The sequence below is a fragment of the Marmota monax genome, unplaced genomic scaffold (assembly GCF_021218885.2).
Source record: "Marmota monax isolate L192 unplaced genomic scaffold, Marmota_monax_Labrador192_F-V1.1 WCK01_AAM20220418_F8-fsc00072, whole genome shotgun sequence".
NCBI classification, from domain to species: domain Eukaryota; kingdom Metazoa; phylum Chordata; class Mammalia; order Rodentia; family Sciuridae; genus Marmota; species Marmota monax.
Window position 1 is genome coordinate 8,048,650 of NW_026692356.1, and position 16,802 is coordinate 8,065,451.

The 16,802-nt window shown below is 43.0% G+C and overlaps 1 protein-coding gene across 3 annotated transcripts in view; it reads left to right on the forward strand.

Moving 5' to 3' along the window:
* Sfmbt2 (Scm like with four mbt domains 2) overlaps positions 1-16,802 on the forward strand; it is a 205,758-nt gene that overhangs the window by 106,121 nt on the left and 82,835 nt on the right. For all 3 annotated transcript variants that reach the window (XM_046442364.2, XM_046442365.2, XM_046442367.2), the window contains one exon: positions 1,411-1,508. In XM_046442364.2, the coding sequence (XP_046298320.1) occupies positions 1,411-1,508 (98 nt within the window). The remainder of the gene's footprint in view (positions 1-1,410; positions 1,509-16,802) is intronic.

Consider the following 16,802-nt stretch of genomic DNA (forward strand, 5'->3'; position numbering starts at 1 on the left):
AAGGTTTTGATGCTGTGCCCCTGGTTTGAGACTCTCCTCCTCATCCTCAGGGAGCAATTTCAGAGCTCTGTGGACTGGTCCCTTGGCATACTCTGTGGGACTCTGTGAGAAGCCACAGTATCTCCCTCAGTGTCCCTCTCAGTAGTCGGGGGATGGTTCTTTTGGTCTCTGCACTCCAGTATTTGCTGAGGCTCTACTGTCTGTCTTTAAATATGTTGGATACTACTGAGAGGAGTCACATCTGTTTTTTGTTCTGACACAGAAATGCTGAATTGGGATTTTTTTTTTTTCTTTCTGCCAAAGGTGGAAGTCTTTAGGAAGTGCTAGAAAGGATTATGGACAGTGCACACAAGTAGGGGATTTTTTGTCCTAGAGCAGCACCCTTTGTGTGTCTCAGTGTAATGAACAATGGCAGGGGACAGGGTATTGATAACTTGTCTAGTTCTGTAATTATGCCCTGAAAAGACTAAATAAACTGCTCAAACAGAGAAGTTTAGAGCTCAAGGTGAGTCCAGAGGCTCTGAGGGTTCAAATATATGGCTCCATTGCTAAAAAGCAGACATGCAAGAAATTAAAAATATAGCCTGAAGGTTTAATGTTGCCTTTTAACTGTGCTTAAATTCATATTCGTATCCTAACTGTCTGTCTGGAGTAGCCGGGTTGATATAGTGAAGGTATAAACATATCTACTTCCAGTGAGTGCGCCTACAAATCCTGTTTTGATAAGGTCTTAAATCTGTTGAGATCAGGCCATGAAAATCCCCCTGCAGTTTCAGCAATAGGTAAAAACAGTGCTCAACAATTTTTTCCTTTTAATTTTGCATTCAGACTGTGTAACCTCTGTGCGTAAATCTTTCTCTCCCCCATTGCCTGGGGAAAAAATATGGGCAACATGTGGTGTGTTAGCAACATTTCAAGTGTAAATATGAAACTTGGTTGGTAAAGTTTAATTTACCTTTTAATAATTTTCTGACTTATAGGGACTATTTTTAGCATACGAGAGCTTAGAGATTTAGTGAAAAATATGTTGTAATAACTGCAAAAACCTGACAAGAGTTTAGAAAATAATCAGATAATAAGTTCTTCATCTGTTGTTAGTACATCTTTGGTGATATATGGAATTTGGGGGCCATGAATGATTAAAGGTTTGGATAATGTGATTAATGCTATTAAATTACTTACAAAATGCTCACAAAATGCGTACAACTGTTCCCCGAGGAAGAGCCCTATTGAGTTTATTCTTCATCTCTGATAGCAGAATCCTGAGTTGCTATTTAATTTTGGAAAATCCCTTTAGCAGGTGGCGGTTTGTGGCAGACTGAGGGTGCTGGGGCCTGATAAACTCAGGAAAGAGCCACCGGGCAGAACATTCCAGTCCTTAAACTCTTCTGTGGTTTGCTGTTGATACAGAAATCTATCCTTTGAAGATGACCTCTGAGTGGAAATGTGCTCTGGAAAAATCCCTTATTGTTGCTGCAGAGTTTCCTCTTCCAATGGAAGTGTTCAAGGTAAGCCGTGGGTTCTCAGCAGCTGAGCTCCTCCTTTTAAGTGCAAACTGTTGAAGGAGTGCTGTACGCTCAAACCCTTTCCCACTGTTAAAAGTGCAACCTTCTCGACCAGTTTGCATTTAGAATGTTTAAAATTGTGTGTTTCCTTTTGCTATTTTTAGGACAATCTTCTTAAATACCTATGTTATAAGATGCTGGTAAAATTGTTTAAGTTACTGTTTTTCTCTATAATGTACATCTCATTTTCATCTTCTCGCCCCTTACCAAAGAAACAAAAGGAAATGCAGCAAGATTAATTTTAGCATTTGTTTGGGAAAAACCATTGACAATGATGTTTCTCCAGATGGTACAATTTTCTTGAAGGCATGTGCAGAGAGCGAAGGACCTGGAACATCCCAACTGCAATGGATCACCAAGTTCTTAACCCTTTTTAAAAACTATGCTTAAAATTTACATGTTTCTGTCCTCTTTGGAGAGGACTGGGACAGGATGTTGGTCTTCTAGAGTGGGCCCAGGGAGACTCTCTGGGGTCTGACTATTCCCACACAGTTTCTCTGTTTTTATTTTATGAGCTTCTGTTAACTAGCCAACCTGGCTCCTGAGCCTTTGAGGATTCTGCAATATTAATTGGGCCAGCTCTCGGCTTTTCTGCTGAAGGCCTTGATTTGGTTTTGCTGAATATGTTAAATTAGTCCCTTCTTGGTCATCAGCTGTTTGGCTCTCCATACCTTTGTTGTTGCTGAGTTGGCTTGTGTATTTTTATTTTTTTTTTAAATATGTTATAGTTTGGGTTGGAGTATAGAAAGAGAGAAAATGGACTTGTTTTTTTTTTTTTTTTTGACACCCCAACCTGACACTGCCATATTTAAAACACTTGTCATTTGGACGGGGGCAAACTGGAGTTTCTACACCTCTCTCAGACCTACCAAGCCTGGCGTGGTTTCATGGTGCTTCCTCTGTAGTCTTGGGTCATGGAGTGTCTCTTCTGGTCAGGGGTACCAGGGGAACCAGGCTGCCTCCACTCTGGCATCTTGTTTGTTTGTTTGTTTTTAATGCTCTTCAAATGTTAAATTCTTACTCAGCTTTCTATCTCAAATACAAGTTTCCTAAAGAATTAAATTGTGTTACATGCCTGTAGGAATGTGACAGTGAAGCCCACCATTATGTACAATTGTAAGGTGCCAGTAGACAAAACAAATAAAAGAAAGAAATCCTTTCCAGGGCCTCTGGACCCTGATGAGCGTGAGCCTCCTCTTGGCCTCCTGTTCTGTTGTAATTGTGGTCAGTCATTCCTGTGATTCCTTGTGTAACACCCATCTTGCTTTCCCGTTGAAGTGCCAATAAGATAAGGACCATATCTGTTTTGTCCAGTGTTAAAAACATAATTCCTTGCCCATGATAGTACTTAATAAAGATTCATCAAATAAATGAACTCATTTTTGAATGGACATATGCATTAAAAAATTCTGAGTTAATGTTGTTATAGATTAATTGGATATGCAGTTATTTAAAAGTGTGAATACTAAGACTGCAAAGGTACAAGCATTAATAATCTTGATATATCTCTAATTAAAAATTAACTAATTTATTGAATATTTATGAAGCAGCTATTCTTTGCAAAAGGTGTTATGTGCTGTTGACCTAATCCTGGGGTTTAATAGTTTGTTCATATTTTCCAAAATACAGTTACCTTCTTCTTTCACCTATGAGAATTCACACAATTATTTTGATAAAGTACATGAAAATTATCATCTCATTCAATATTTGTTTATAATTAAGCATTGTCATTAAGAGTAGATATTGAGTATTACTTTTGGGCCTAGCCCACGGCAGGGTGTATGGTGTATGGTGTAGGCACTTTGTAAATGAAACTTGGTTGCATTAGATATTTTGTGGTCTTAAAGTTTGTGAGATACTTTTATAAATGATTTTTCTTATTTCAATTTGGAAGAGAAGTGGGCAGTGAATGTTTATATATTTAATTTGGAGGCCATGGGAATGACCGTTTATCCTAAGGCTGTTGTAGCAAATGATGGTGGACTGGGTGATGTGAAAAACAGGAGTTCACTCTCCCGTACTCTGGAGGCTGCAGTTGGGATCCAGGTGTTAGCTGGATGGGACTCAACCTGCAGGCCCCGAGACAGTCCCAGGAATCTGCCCTGGCTTCTGGTGGCTGCTGAACCCTTGGCATTCTTTGGCTGGTGGTAGCTTCACTCTGTGTGCTGCCTCCATTGTCACCTGGCCTTCTCTTCTCTGTGTTCCTGTCCAGATTTCCCTCCCCTTATCAGGACAGCAGTCCTTTAGCCCATGCTCATCCTGTGACCCTGTCTCCAAACACAGTCACATTCACAGGTTCCAGGTAGATGCAAACTCTTAGGGGACACTTTTAAGCCAGTTCCACTGCATTGCATCTATGCTCAATAATTTAAGAAATCAGATGCTAGTATTCTCTACTGGGTTCCTGTATTTATAAGAAGGTAATTCAGAGAAACTGCATGAAATGGTATCAAACTATGTTTGTAGTTGCTTCATTTATGAATAAACAAAAGAGAAATTCTCTCTCTTTTTACAAGTTCTAGCAAGTGGTATTCCTCTGTAGGGTCCCAAAATAGAGTACACGGACACACACACACACACATATATATATATATATATACACACACATATATATAATTTTATTTATTTATTTTTCTCTTTTATCATTGCTCATCAGTATTTCTGGACAGGGAGACAGACTTTTATTTCCTTCATTATGGTGGAAGGAATATACGTTTGAATTCAGCAGTGAATCATCTGAGATGCATTTGTTATGGAAAATTGCCATAGTGTTCAGCTCTTATGAGATAGAAGTCAAAGCTAAGCACATTTAATAGCTAGGAACGAGCAGTGTTTCCAAGCAATTCTTTTTATTATTTTTACACTTTAGATAAGACGGGTGCTTTGATGGAATGAATCTCATTACGCTGCATTTTCTGACACAGGGGCTGCGCTCACATGTGTGTATCCATGTTCACACGAAGTCAGATCAAATCGGTGGGCACCCTTCCCCTTCTACCTGAACACAAACAGAAATAGGGCAAAAACAAGCTCAGAGTTAGGATTTTTGCTGTTATTTACCTTTGATTGGAGAGAGCATTCCAAATACCTTTTGGACACTGCATTTTTCAGGGAGTTCTGACTCACTCAGAAAATGCAAATAATCTTTAAAGCATACACTTAATTGAAATTTAAATAGTTGATAAAATGGGTTAAAAAAGAAAAACCTCAGAGATGAGAACACCTGTTTTTAAAAAATAATAAATACTAAGTTCCCCCTAGGAATCAGCCTCATTATTTAGAGACCTAAAAGATTGCCAAAACCATTCTCTATAGTAGTACTAATTTACTCCTCATGAATAATAAGGAAATAGAGGCAACTCCTCTGTGCATTCCCGTGATCTCATTGGATTTTCACCTGGGCACAGATGGCTCATTGTCAGCTTTCAGAGCAAAGGAATCGGCCTCCAATGGCTCTGCTTCAGGAACCCAAGTGTGGACAGAACCTTTCCTCAACACGGTCACATCTACCTGTTCTTCAGCCTCAGCTGTCAGGTGATTAACCTGACTCATCAATGTCTGCTAAGGTGAAATGCCCCCGTTGCAGCAAGATCTTTTTATTTTCATCTTTTGTAAAGAGCTGCTAGGAGGTTTCTTTCAAGGATTGTTTCTGTCTTCAAACAATGAAGTTATTAAGGCCCAATTCAGCTTTTTGGTCAACAGGGTCTCTGTGGCCTCAGGGTCTCTGTGGTCTCTCACTGCCTACTAAGATACCACTGAGAGGTTCGAGGGAACTTAGTAAGTTTAAAACTAAAACCAAAGGGGAGGAGAGAGAATGTTGGTATTGATGCTGTGTGCTCCTTCTGTGCCCGGCACCCACGGGACTCAGTACATCCTGCTACTCTGTGCTCTCTGCTGTTCTTCTAAGTCGCAGTTTACCTCTGCTAAATCATTCAGGTTTCACTGAGAAACTCCCATATCCATCAAACAGGTCTACAAATCAAAAGTAGTACCTCGTTCCCCAGTTAACAGAAACCAAGTAGTTTTTCCTTAGAAGACTAGAAAAAAATACAGGAAGCAAAGGTTTTGTCACTAACGTCATTCATCACTGGGCCTCAGGATGGAAGGAAGGGCCAGCCTTGGGATGCCATTGAAATCCGTGATCCATTTTTATCCCTGGAAGAAGGGAAAGTTCTTGAAGCTTTATGTTCAAAGAGTGTTGAAGGTTTTAGAGGGTTTGAAATTCCAAATCAGCTATTTTGAGATCTGCGGTGGATGTCAGGAACTATAGATTAAGACCACTGAGGCTTGAGGTCAACACCCCTGGCACCCTCCTGGAAGTCCTCCTGGCCCTCCTGCTGGGAGGTCTCTATGCCTGCCCCACATTGATGACCCACCAGGACTTTCAGGATCCAGAGGTCACTTCCTCACAGTTATACTTTACTTCAGCACCAGATACACAGTAAATCCCTGAAGGGTGCAGGTGCATGGGGTGAACTCCAGAAAGCCAGGCCATCCTTCTGGAGTCCTATGGGGGGGGGAGGGTTGGAGGGGTGTTCTTGCAAGGGTCTGGTCACGTAGGCACCCTTTGCCTGGCACATTTCCTAAGTTCACAGCTCCCAGAAGGAAACCCAGTGTTTAGTATAATGTCTATTGTTTGCAGAAGCAGCTTAGGCACAGTGAGTCATTCTTGTGTTTAGGAAAAAATTCTATGTCCTTTTAGGGATAAAACTATCAGCCATATTCTCAGATGCCACCCAAGGACCAGTCTTCAGTCCTTCTGAAGGACAGAAGCCTTTGGCCCCCTCTTTTCCATCCATCAGCAAATGCTCTTGACTCTCCCTTCAAAGTGGCCCAAACCCACCCCCGTCTGCCTGGTCCCAGCTGCCACCTCTCTCCTGGGCTGTTATGTCAGAATTTACTTCCTGGATTCTGGTCAGTGCACCCTAGAGTCTGTTCTTGACAGAGCAGCCAGAGCGAGTCTTTGAAGCAGAAGTCAGATCTTGTCCCTCGTTTGCTTGTCTCTTCCTGGGGTGTGTGATGTGCTGGGTTCCATGTGTGACCTCCACTGCTCTCTGAGTCCCCTGTCCTTGCAGCTCTCAGGTGCTGGCTTTGGGCTGCCCCCTGCCCCTTCCCTGTTGTCCCTTCCACACCCACGTGCTCTTGCCTCAGGCATTTGTATTAATACTCCATCTGCTCAGAAAGTCACCCCCTCGATTTCTGCATGGCTCCTTCTGTCACTTTCTTCAGGTTCTGCTTAAAATCAGAGATACAGGCCCCCCCCCCCGTGCCACCCCCACAGCACGCCGAGCTGTACCTGCCACCCCACTTTATTTTTCTTCATAGTTCTCTTACCTCTGCCTGTTATGTATTAATGTGCACCTTTTTAAATGTAATCTACTTCCTCAAGTTAGAATGTAAGTTCCGTGAGGCTGTAGTGTTTATTTTTATGGCTGCTTTACCCCGCTGCCTTGAATAGTGCCTGGGACATAAATATTCTTGAATAAATCACTGAAGAAGTAAGTCCAAAATAACACCTAGGAAGAATAGAAGGCCTGCAGAGGTCATTGGCGTAATTTAAATGAACTAAGTCCGCCGTGAGTGCTTCCGAATGATTGCATGGAAAAGAAAAGGGCTCAGTCGTTAGACGACAGTTAGGATACAGTGACTTCACAGTGACGGCTGCATCTTCATGATCAGCTAAAGAGACCCCAGGCTCAGAAAGGGAAGGAGTGGAAAATGCAGAGGAGCATGTTAGGGTTGGGTTGGAGGTAAAACATCTCAGTGTGAGAATCCCACCGCTTGCAGCTCGTTTTGTCCAGGTTTGCATCTTGCTGAAAGTGACTACAACCTGGACTTCATATTGACTCCTGTGCGAGGGTTTTTTCTTTTTAAAGCCTGTATTCCTTATTATTGCTTTTGAGTCTTTCAGAAGCTAATTATGTGCGATTATAGTGCATTTCCTCATTGGACAGGTAGTGGAGATACACAAGCTTTAGGAATATGCTCAAAACACCACTTGGTTTGGGTGACAGACTTAGCGCAGTGTGAATGGTTTCTGCTCTCCAGCCGCTATTTTCTGGACTGTTTTGCTTTCCTTCCCTAGCCTGACACATTCCTCAGGTACATATTAGAACAGACTGGATGAGATGTGGCCAGTGCTTCTGGTAATTTCCTCTCATTTGGAGCTGAGGAGAGATGTGGTTTTTGATGTAATGTGTACACCCAGTGCTGGAGCTCTGAGTCCTTCCAGTATTGCCCCCTGGCCAGTTCCCTGTCAGTAACGTGGCTACAGGGAGGTCCTGGGGACTGAGGCTTTGCATTCGTCAGGACTCACAGAAGACAAAGTACCAGCTGCAAGTAGAGTCAGTCCTCCCCTGGGGATGAGGGTGTGTCTAGGCAGTGTGTCGCCAGCTGATTATTTACACAGTCTGAGGTGGTGCAGGTCACTTGACTTGGCTTCCTCAGGTCACTTGACGTGGCCTCCTTGTGCCATCAGGGGCTGCAGTAAATACGAGACATGTGGGGCTGCTGCTGCTGGTGGAGCACAGAACTCTGTTTTCCAGGAGACTTTTTTTTTTTTAAATATATAGAAGTAATATCACTCTAAAATAATGGTAAAAGCATAATATAGTAAATACGTAAGTCAGGAACATTGTCGTTATCAAGTCTTACGCGCTATGCTTTTATACACCTGGCAACATTGGCACAGAACCCTTGACGTGTTGTATGTTGTCATTACGGTGGCTATGATGTCCCGAGGCAGAAGAAGATGCTCAGCTCCACCATGATCCGGGACCACTGCCCTACATGCAGTCCATTGTCATGTGGCTGACATTGTCTGACTGTACTTCCATGAAATGCCCAGTCTGTTGGTGTCCTGGGATAGCTCAGTTTTTGTCATGTTTGACATAATTATTAAACAGATCCAAAATTATCTCTGTAACTGATAGGAGTTAAACGATGTCCTCGAAATCTATAGATAAAGGGCTTGGCCTAATGGCAGTGTGGTTATGTGACTCCGGTTTGCACCCATGACACTTTCTTCTTGGCATCTGTTCCCTGTTCTTAACGTTTCACAAGCAGGGAGAAGGGCCTCCTGGGGGAAGGCTAAGTGGAGAAAGGAGATGCTGTATGATGAGGACTTGTTTTTTTTTAACCCACATTCATGTCTTTCTCTGCTAAGGGTGTTTAATCTGTTTATAACATGCTGAAGATCCTGGTGGCACACGCCTGTAATCCTAGAGGCAGGGAAGGCTGAGGCAAGAAGATCACGAGTTTAAATCCAGAAGCCAGCTTCAGCAACAGCGAGGCTGTGATTTTCTTTAGCATATTTTTAAATAATATTCTTAGTTGTATATGGACACAGTACCTTTCTTTTATTTATATGTGGTGCTAAGGATCGAACCCAGTACCTTAAACATGCTAGGCAAGTGCTCTATCACTGAGCTACAACCTCAGCCCAGCGTTTCCTTTCTTTTTTTCTTTCTTTCTTTTCTTTCTTTCTTTCTTTCTTTCTTTCTTTCTTTCTTTCTTTCTTTCTTTCTTTCTTTCTTTCTTTCTTTCTTTCTTTCTTTCTTTCTTTCGTGTCTCTGTGTGGGCATGTACCTTAGAGACAGGGTCTCACTGAGTTGCTTAGCGCCTCACTGTTGCTGAGACTGGCTTCTGGCTTTGAACTCGAGATCTTCCTGCCTCAGCCTCCCCTGCTGCTGGAATTACAGGCCTGTGCCACCATGTCTGGCTCATGTTCTTTTTTTAAAGCTTTGAAGTATGTACGTACTTGTCAGTGTGATTATAGGTTTAACTCTGAGGAGGGAATCTCTTCTGTATGAGACCTGGGTTTGAGGCCAGAGAGAGTTAAGTGTGGCAAAGGGAGAAAGTTTTTCTTTCCCCTCTGTCAGGTATAGCCAGTGGCAGGGGAGAATGTGAGTGGAGTATGAGCTTGCAGTTTCATAGGTGCCTGCTTTCCTTTTCTCTGGTTCAGCAGTTCAATACAGCAATAGTAAACTTGGCCTTCAGGTGGGATTCTTAGACTCTCCTGGAATTTGGAGACAGGACTTCATTTCTTTGGCCACATCACTGAGTTGTGAATGTTGGTGGGACACATGATCCGTATCTCTTCACCAAGTTATGGCCCAGTGGTTCTCTTAAAGAAGGGTGCAGGTCACTCACCCGACATCAGGCTGATGCTGAGCCTCAGTGCTGTGCACCTAACTTTTAGATTCCCTTTCGTGGAGCCTGGAAGCTCAGGTTCCTTAAAGCCTATGAGACACGACCCACTTCTGTGGTTCTTACTTCTTTACCGACTCCAAGAAGCATGTGAACAGAATCTCTGGGACGGCAGATGACAGAGAAGTTGATTTTCTTCAGGGCCTGTGCTTTGCTACGTAGAGGGACGGAAGGAGGAGCTAGTTGGTGCTTATTCTTAACGTGTTCTGGGGTTTTGAACTGCAGCATGTGAACTATATAGCAAAATAGGGCCACGGTGGCCATCTCGTTTTATGGGTATTGGAAAAAAATCTTATAAGAGGCATAATAAAGGAGGCATCTCTGGTCAAACAATAAACATAAAGATCACAAAATCTATGTACATAAAGAGTTCACTGTGACAGTCACTTGACCACAGGCTGAATGCCGCTGCCTGCTGTCTCGCTGATGGTGGCTTGCCTTTGCTTCTGAACATTACAGACTGGAGGCTGCCGTCAACTTTCTGTTGTCCACTCTGGGCCTCTTCACTCCCCAGCGGCTTCTGTTCACCACAGTAATTCTGGCTTGGATCAGTTTCCGTGGTTGTGGAGGAGGCCATATGATATTCGCATGAGATGTGATACTAGCATGAACTTCCTGCAGTGGCCTATGGGTTGTTGGGGTGCCAGGGGAATAAAACCTCCTGTTTATTAAACTAGGCAACATTCCAAGTGATGGTTGTGCCACATTTCAATGTTTTAAAATTGAAACTCTCCTCTTCATTAAGAGGAATGATTAAGAAGATACTGCGATTCTTTCATCTAGGGAGGATTTTATTGTAGATTTAAGCCACAATAAAAATTATATGGAGGGATTCCTACCCACCCCCCACTCCCCCCCAAAATGCACACATATCTTTGCAGATTAGGCCGTGCTTTTAAAGGTGCTTTATACCTCTCATGAGTTGGCAGTTGCAAATAGTGTCTTGGGCAGGGGAACCAGTGTGAAAGGAAGTTTGAGTTCCTCCTTTTGACTTTGGGTCTTCAGAGACTTACGATCTAATGGAACATGAGGACCTCGTGTCACAGGGCAATGTGGACTTTACCTGGCCTTCGGTGTGCTCCTTCCTGCACCCTGGTGGTTGGCCTGCTTAGTGGGTGTGAGATGTGCAGAAGTCATTGCTCCTGAGTTTTTCTCCTCACTCCCACGCGTAACCATTCTGCCTTGAGTCTCCTTGTCTGGATGTCATAAAGTCAAGCACAGGGTCCAATCTGCCTCTGATTTTGTCTTCAGACCTCTTTATAACAAAAAGTCCAGCCTAAAGAGGTGAGATAAACTTCGACATGGATATTTATTGGTTCGAGATAGCAGAAACTTGACTGAAAACATCTTAATGTTTAACAAGATTCCCCACTTGGGGTCCCCTGCAGGATTTCCAGATCACAGCAGGACTAATCCCCCAGCCATGCATACGTATGTAACATATGTAACTCCAGTCTGCAAAGGAATCTGGAGAAGTTTGTCTTCTTATTGGTGATCTTGACTGCAGGTCTGTATCAAGGGAACCAGAGCAAAGCCCAGCTGCACTATTACAAATCCCGGCTTCCTGCATGATAAGTCACCCACCTTGGGAATGTGTGTTAACCCTTTCAGACCCCTTGACATGATAGCAGAGGCCCAGAAGGAAAAACGTTCATGAAGCCCGGTGTGGTTCCATGAACACCACCATTAGCTATCCCATGGGACGTGGGATGTTGTGGTGGTATTGATGATCGCTCCTTGTCATGGAGCCCCAAGAGGGTGACAGACATTGCTGGGCCTTTGCCATGTCATTATCTCACTGTCCTTCCTATAAGCTGACTTGGTGGTTTTTTTAGTTCTTACTGTAAAGGTTGAGGGAACTCAAGGCTCAAAGAAGTTGATTTCTTGACCTTCTTTATACAGAGAGAGCTCATAAATAGAACTAGGATTCGAACACAGACCTAGCTGAAGCCCAAGGTCTTTTTATTTTTATTTTTTTCTCTCTTGCTTTTTACTAGAGTTCAAAAATAAACTAGGATATTGAAAGATGGAGCAAAGTAATTATTACTATAACCACGAACCAGAAGATGAATGCTGAGAGCATTAAGTGTTGCCTGTCCAAAACCATATTTGATTTTGAATATGTTCATCAACTCATTCTTCCCTTGCTTTCAACAGGGGCTCTCTGGGCCTTTTGAACAGGATGATTCTTTATTGTCCTAATTACAAACATCTCTGCCCTGTGCTGATACCAGCACCGTAGAAGGCAGCAGTTCTCTTCTGCCAAGTTAAAACCACTGGTGTAAGCCAGGATTAGATGCCCCGTTCTTCTTGACAGTGATTTGGTTTAGGCAGAGGCTGTTGCCTATTTGGGTCAGCAAAATGATGAGGCACTTTGCCAGATGGTATTTGAAATCTTTAAGAAGAGGTACAGAGAAGAGGTGGCTCTCTCTTCTTCCTCTGTGCTTTATTTTGGCTGGCTGAGACTCTTGGAATGTCTGCAGCCATCTTGAGACCATGAGGGGACTGGACTGAGAAAGCTGTCACAGTAATGGTGTTGAAGGACAGGAAGAGCCTGGGTCATTTCTGATGTTGCTGGCTATTTAGTGTGCATATGATGGTGGTGGTGAGGCAAACATTACTCTATGACAGGTATCCTCCATGACAGCAAGGAGTTCCTTATGCACAAGGCATAAGCCATCCTTCTCAACCCATGAACAAGCAAAGCAGCCACCTGGATTGGGAGTGGCCCCTGAGGAAGGTTTCATCCCTCCCCTTGCCTTCACAAGTAAAGACAGACATCCCTGCCCAACCTGGTGTAAGCCATAAGGGAATCCACTGCCTCCAGCAATAAGAATTGCAGAGAAAGGGCTCAAGACTGGTGAAAAGAGCAGCCAGCAGTGGTTCTAATGACAGGTACAGAGCATCTGCCCTTCAGGAGACATGTGACAATGTCTGGAGACACTTTGATTTTCAGAGTGGGGGTGCTGTTGGCATCTAGCAGCTAGTAGACTATAGATTCAGCTAAATATCCCACCATGCATAGGACAGTCTCCTCAATAAAGAATAATCTGGTCCCCAAATGCCAATAGCACCAGTGCTGAGAAACCTGGTCTAGGGGTGAACACTTTCCTCAACCAGAAGTAGGTTGGCAGGTTGGAGCACCACAGGGCAGCTGTGCCCAGGGAGGCTCTGGAGACCCCAGCAGTTGTTGTTAGCCCTGGGGTCCTTCCCATTTGGAGTCCTCCCTCTCTGTGGCACAGCATCCTCCAGGAGTGCCTGTGTTCTGCAGCCACAGCATCAGTGGCTGGAAGGGGCAGAGCATCAGGCAGCTTAGTGGGGCTTCCTCCTTTCTCTGGAAGGTGGTGTCTGCACACAGGGAGGGAGCTCAGACCCCGAGTCCCATTTCCATGACAACAGTGGGGTTGTAGTTAGGGCTTTCAGCAGAAGGGGTGACCCTGGCTAATTGCATCCACCACAGTCTGCCAGTGGGGTGTGCAGCTGGCCCCCCAGCTTCCGCTTTGCTCTCTTTCAGGCACTGCCCAGAGTGTTGCCGTGGGAACCTGAGGAGGCTCCGTGGCCTGTTGGAAGCCAGTTAACTAAGAGGGAGGAGGAGGTGACAGCAGAATCACTGTCCCCCCCGCACACAGCCCAAGTGGGCGCTGGGTCTCCCTAGCTCTGCTGGAAAGAAGGGTGGATTCCTTGCCATTTACTAAAGATGTTTAGCATTAATCAGTGAAAGATATTCTCATTGCCTGTTTTGCTGGTTGTTTTTCTCTTTAAACAGTTTGATACCATTTTTCTTTGGACTTACTGTGAAATAGGCCTTGCTTAATCACCTTTTATAAATTGTGTGGTTCAGGTTGAAGTACAGAATACCATAATGTATTTCTCATTGCTATTTTTTAACATCACTGAATTACCACAAGTAGATAAAATTGCTATTTACAGCTGTAAGTAAAAAATGGAAAAGCTTATTACTTTTCAGCTTATAGATTTTTTTATTACATTCTTGTTGTAAATATTTCACTGGCTAAATTTAAATCAGCATGATGGAATTGGAATGTAATAATACTATTGATTTAATAAATGCTGGCATCTTAATGTCTGTTTTTTGATGAAATTAATATTACGAGAGCAATTTTCTAATGAATATATGAGCACGAGGTCATTGGTAAAACAAAGAGGAAGAGTATGATAAATGGCACTGATTTTTTCTTTTAGCATGACATATCATGCTGATGTGAATAAAGGGATTAAAGTGTAGTTCATTATATATCAATTTGAATGTAATACTAATTAAAACCTTCTTTTGACTTCACTGAAGCCTAGTCTTAGAAATTATGCAAATTATTGAGGTCTTGGAAAGAAGTCTGTGCAATGTTTGAGTTCCCAGTAGACCCCAAAATTGGCATGTTGGAACTGGAAAAAAAAATAATACTGTGCAGTATTTTTGTGTAAGTACAGTCTGCCACAAGATTTGCATCCTTGAAAAATTGGGGATGTGTGAATTGCCTATCTGTTTCTTTGTCCATTTTATTTCCTTTTGTCCATTTAATTACCATAAGCAAAAAGGGACAACCAAAGAATTAAAGACTGATGTTCAAATGCTACCACCAGGAGGAAAATTGCCTGCAGCCTTCAATTCTGGAAGTCAGGTTTAAGACTTTGGCCTTTGCACAGCTAAGATTTTTCTGTTTTTTTTTTTTTTACATTAAAATCCTCATCGAGTACATTTTAATTTTGTTGTGTTAATTAGTTTGAACTTGTTCTCTCCTGTGCCACATTCTTCCTAATTGTGTCACGTGAGATATGTTTGCCTAATGAAGTGGGGACGAGTAGATGCATTAGCTATTTTTGGAGGCTGTGATAACCACATACTACGTTTTAAGAGCAGAACCTGCAGCTCTTCAAGTCCCTGCAGGAAGTGGGATGAGTGAAGTTCAAGTGGGCGTGTGGGACACAAGTACTTCTTCTCTTCGGTCTCTTTCTTCTCTCTGCATTAGTAATCCTCATTGCCCCCCGCAGGTGAGCACACGCAGTAGCTTGTGTGTGTCACGAAGACCTTTGATGTTCCCTGGCATCTAGCCAGGGAAGTTGGGGTGCCATTTTCCCACAACCACTAATCTCAGGGCGGCTCCACGTCAGGTGTGTTTCATGCATAGCTGTTGGATTCTGCAGAATCAGGGAGCATCCTTTACTGGGGATGGCAGCCCCCTTCGAGGCAAAGATGTCCCCGTGGCTGATGCTTATAGCAGCAGTGACCCGTGTGTATCTCAGGCACCCAGGGTATGCTTGGAGGTGAGGGGGCCTCCTGACCTCCTTTTTCATGTGGGAAGGGCGAGGCCTCTGCTGGCACTGTGAAACCCAAACACCACCTCCAGTGGTTTGCCCAGTCATCTTCACCCAGGGAGATGCTTCACATTTCTCACTCTTCAGTTATTTCCTAAGCTTACATTTGAAGCTTCTCCAAGTCAGGAAGCACATTATCTAGTGTTGTCTTCGTTAAGTGTCATGTTTAATATACAGATTGAGATTGGTCTGGGATTTGCAGCCAATCACACGTACTGGATTAGCCACATAGATCAGATCGAGCTCTCTTGACTATCATTGATAATTTAGGAGGAAATTCACATCAGTAAGCAATGATCTATGAGGGGCCGGAGATATTTTCCTCCACATGTTGCTTTGGTCTTTATTGCTTACTATGCCAGCACATGAAAGCAGTAAAGATATTTGTTAATTTTTTTTTGTACTGGGGATTAATCTAGAGGCATTTACCACTGAGCCACAGCCCCCCCCTCCCCTTTTTAAGTTTTTGAGACAGGGTCTCACTAAGTTGCTCAGGCTGGTCTTGAGCTTGCGATCCTCCTACCTCAGCCTCCTGGGCCATTGAGATTACAGGCATGAGCCACGACTGCACCCAGCAAGGTATTTGCTAATTGTTGGTGACTAGCCATTTAAAAATGTTTTGAGGATATAACTTCTTATTTCAGAATTTCCTCTGACATACTTTTTTATGAAGCCATTGAAGAATGTTATGAATTAACAGCAAAACAGGAAGGTTCTAAGTAAATGATTAGTATTGGGAGCTGCCACTTTTCAACTTGGTAGTAGATGTCTTTGAAGAAAGATTATAGGAGCCTACAGACTGTAGAAATTTTATGTTTATTAATTACCAATAAAAAAAATCCTTATTTTGTTCCTTACTTCCCAGTCCGTGATATAGTCTGGTGGCTAGATCACAGACTTAGAGTCAGACTGCTTGTTTAAACCTTGACTCTCTTCTTGCATAGATAACTTAACTTCTCTGTGACTTAATTTCCTCACTATAAGATGGATAGTACCCCACAGTCTTTGTGAAGGGAAGATCATACCGTAGGGCAAGTGCTTGCCAGTATGCCCAGCCTGTCCCCCGTCCTCATTCCCACCGGCTTGATATTATACACCAGTTCAAATTAGTCTTAATGCTGAGTCACAGAACCATCCCAGGGGAGAATGAAGAACACTTAGACCCTGGAGGGAGTATGGCCAAAGAGCCCTGTGAGAAAGGAAGTTATGTAAACAGATTCTCTTCTACCATGTCATTCCACTGAAGGCAAATTCCCTGAAGAATTTTAGTAAGATTAGTAAGATTGCTTGGTAAGACAGCCCTCCAATAAAATGAATGGCATTTTACTTTTGATTAATATAAAAACTACTTTAGGGCAAAAATAAAAATGGGTAGCCATGAGTGTAGCTGGGAATAGCATTGCTGGCATTTATGATAGGAAAGTAGTTTTTCAGTAAGCAATTTAACTGGACTCCAGTGCATGTAAGCAAACAGTATCTCTTGAATGTGATGGGATATTTGTAAATGTACTGGGGGTTTAGTAATGTGTCCCCATATCACGAATAGCATCATTTGTGATACAGACATTGGGAAGTGTGAATGATTCTCCAGAGCTTTGCAAAGACCAGAATGTCTCTTTCAAACCACAGTGAAATTTCCATTAGCTCTCGGGAGATAATTGATTTTGTGACTCATCTTTGGGAGCCAGGAACCCTCTT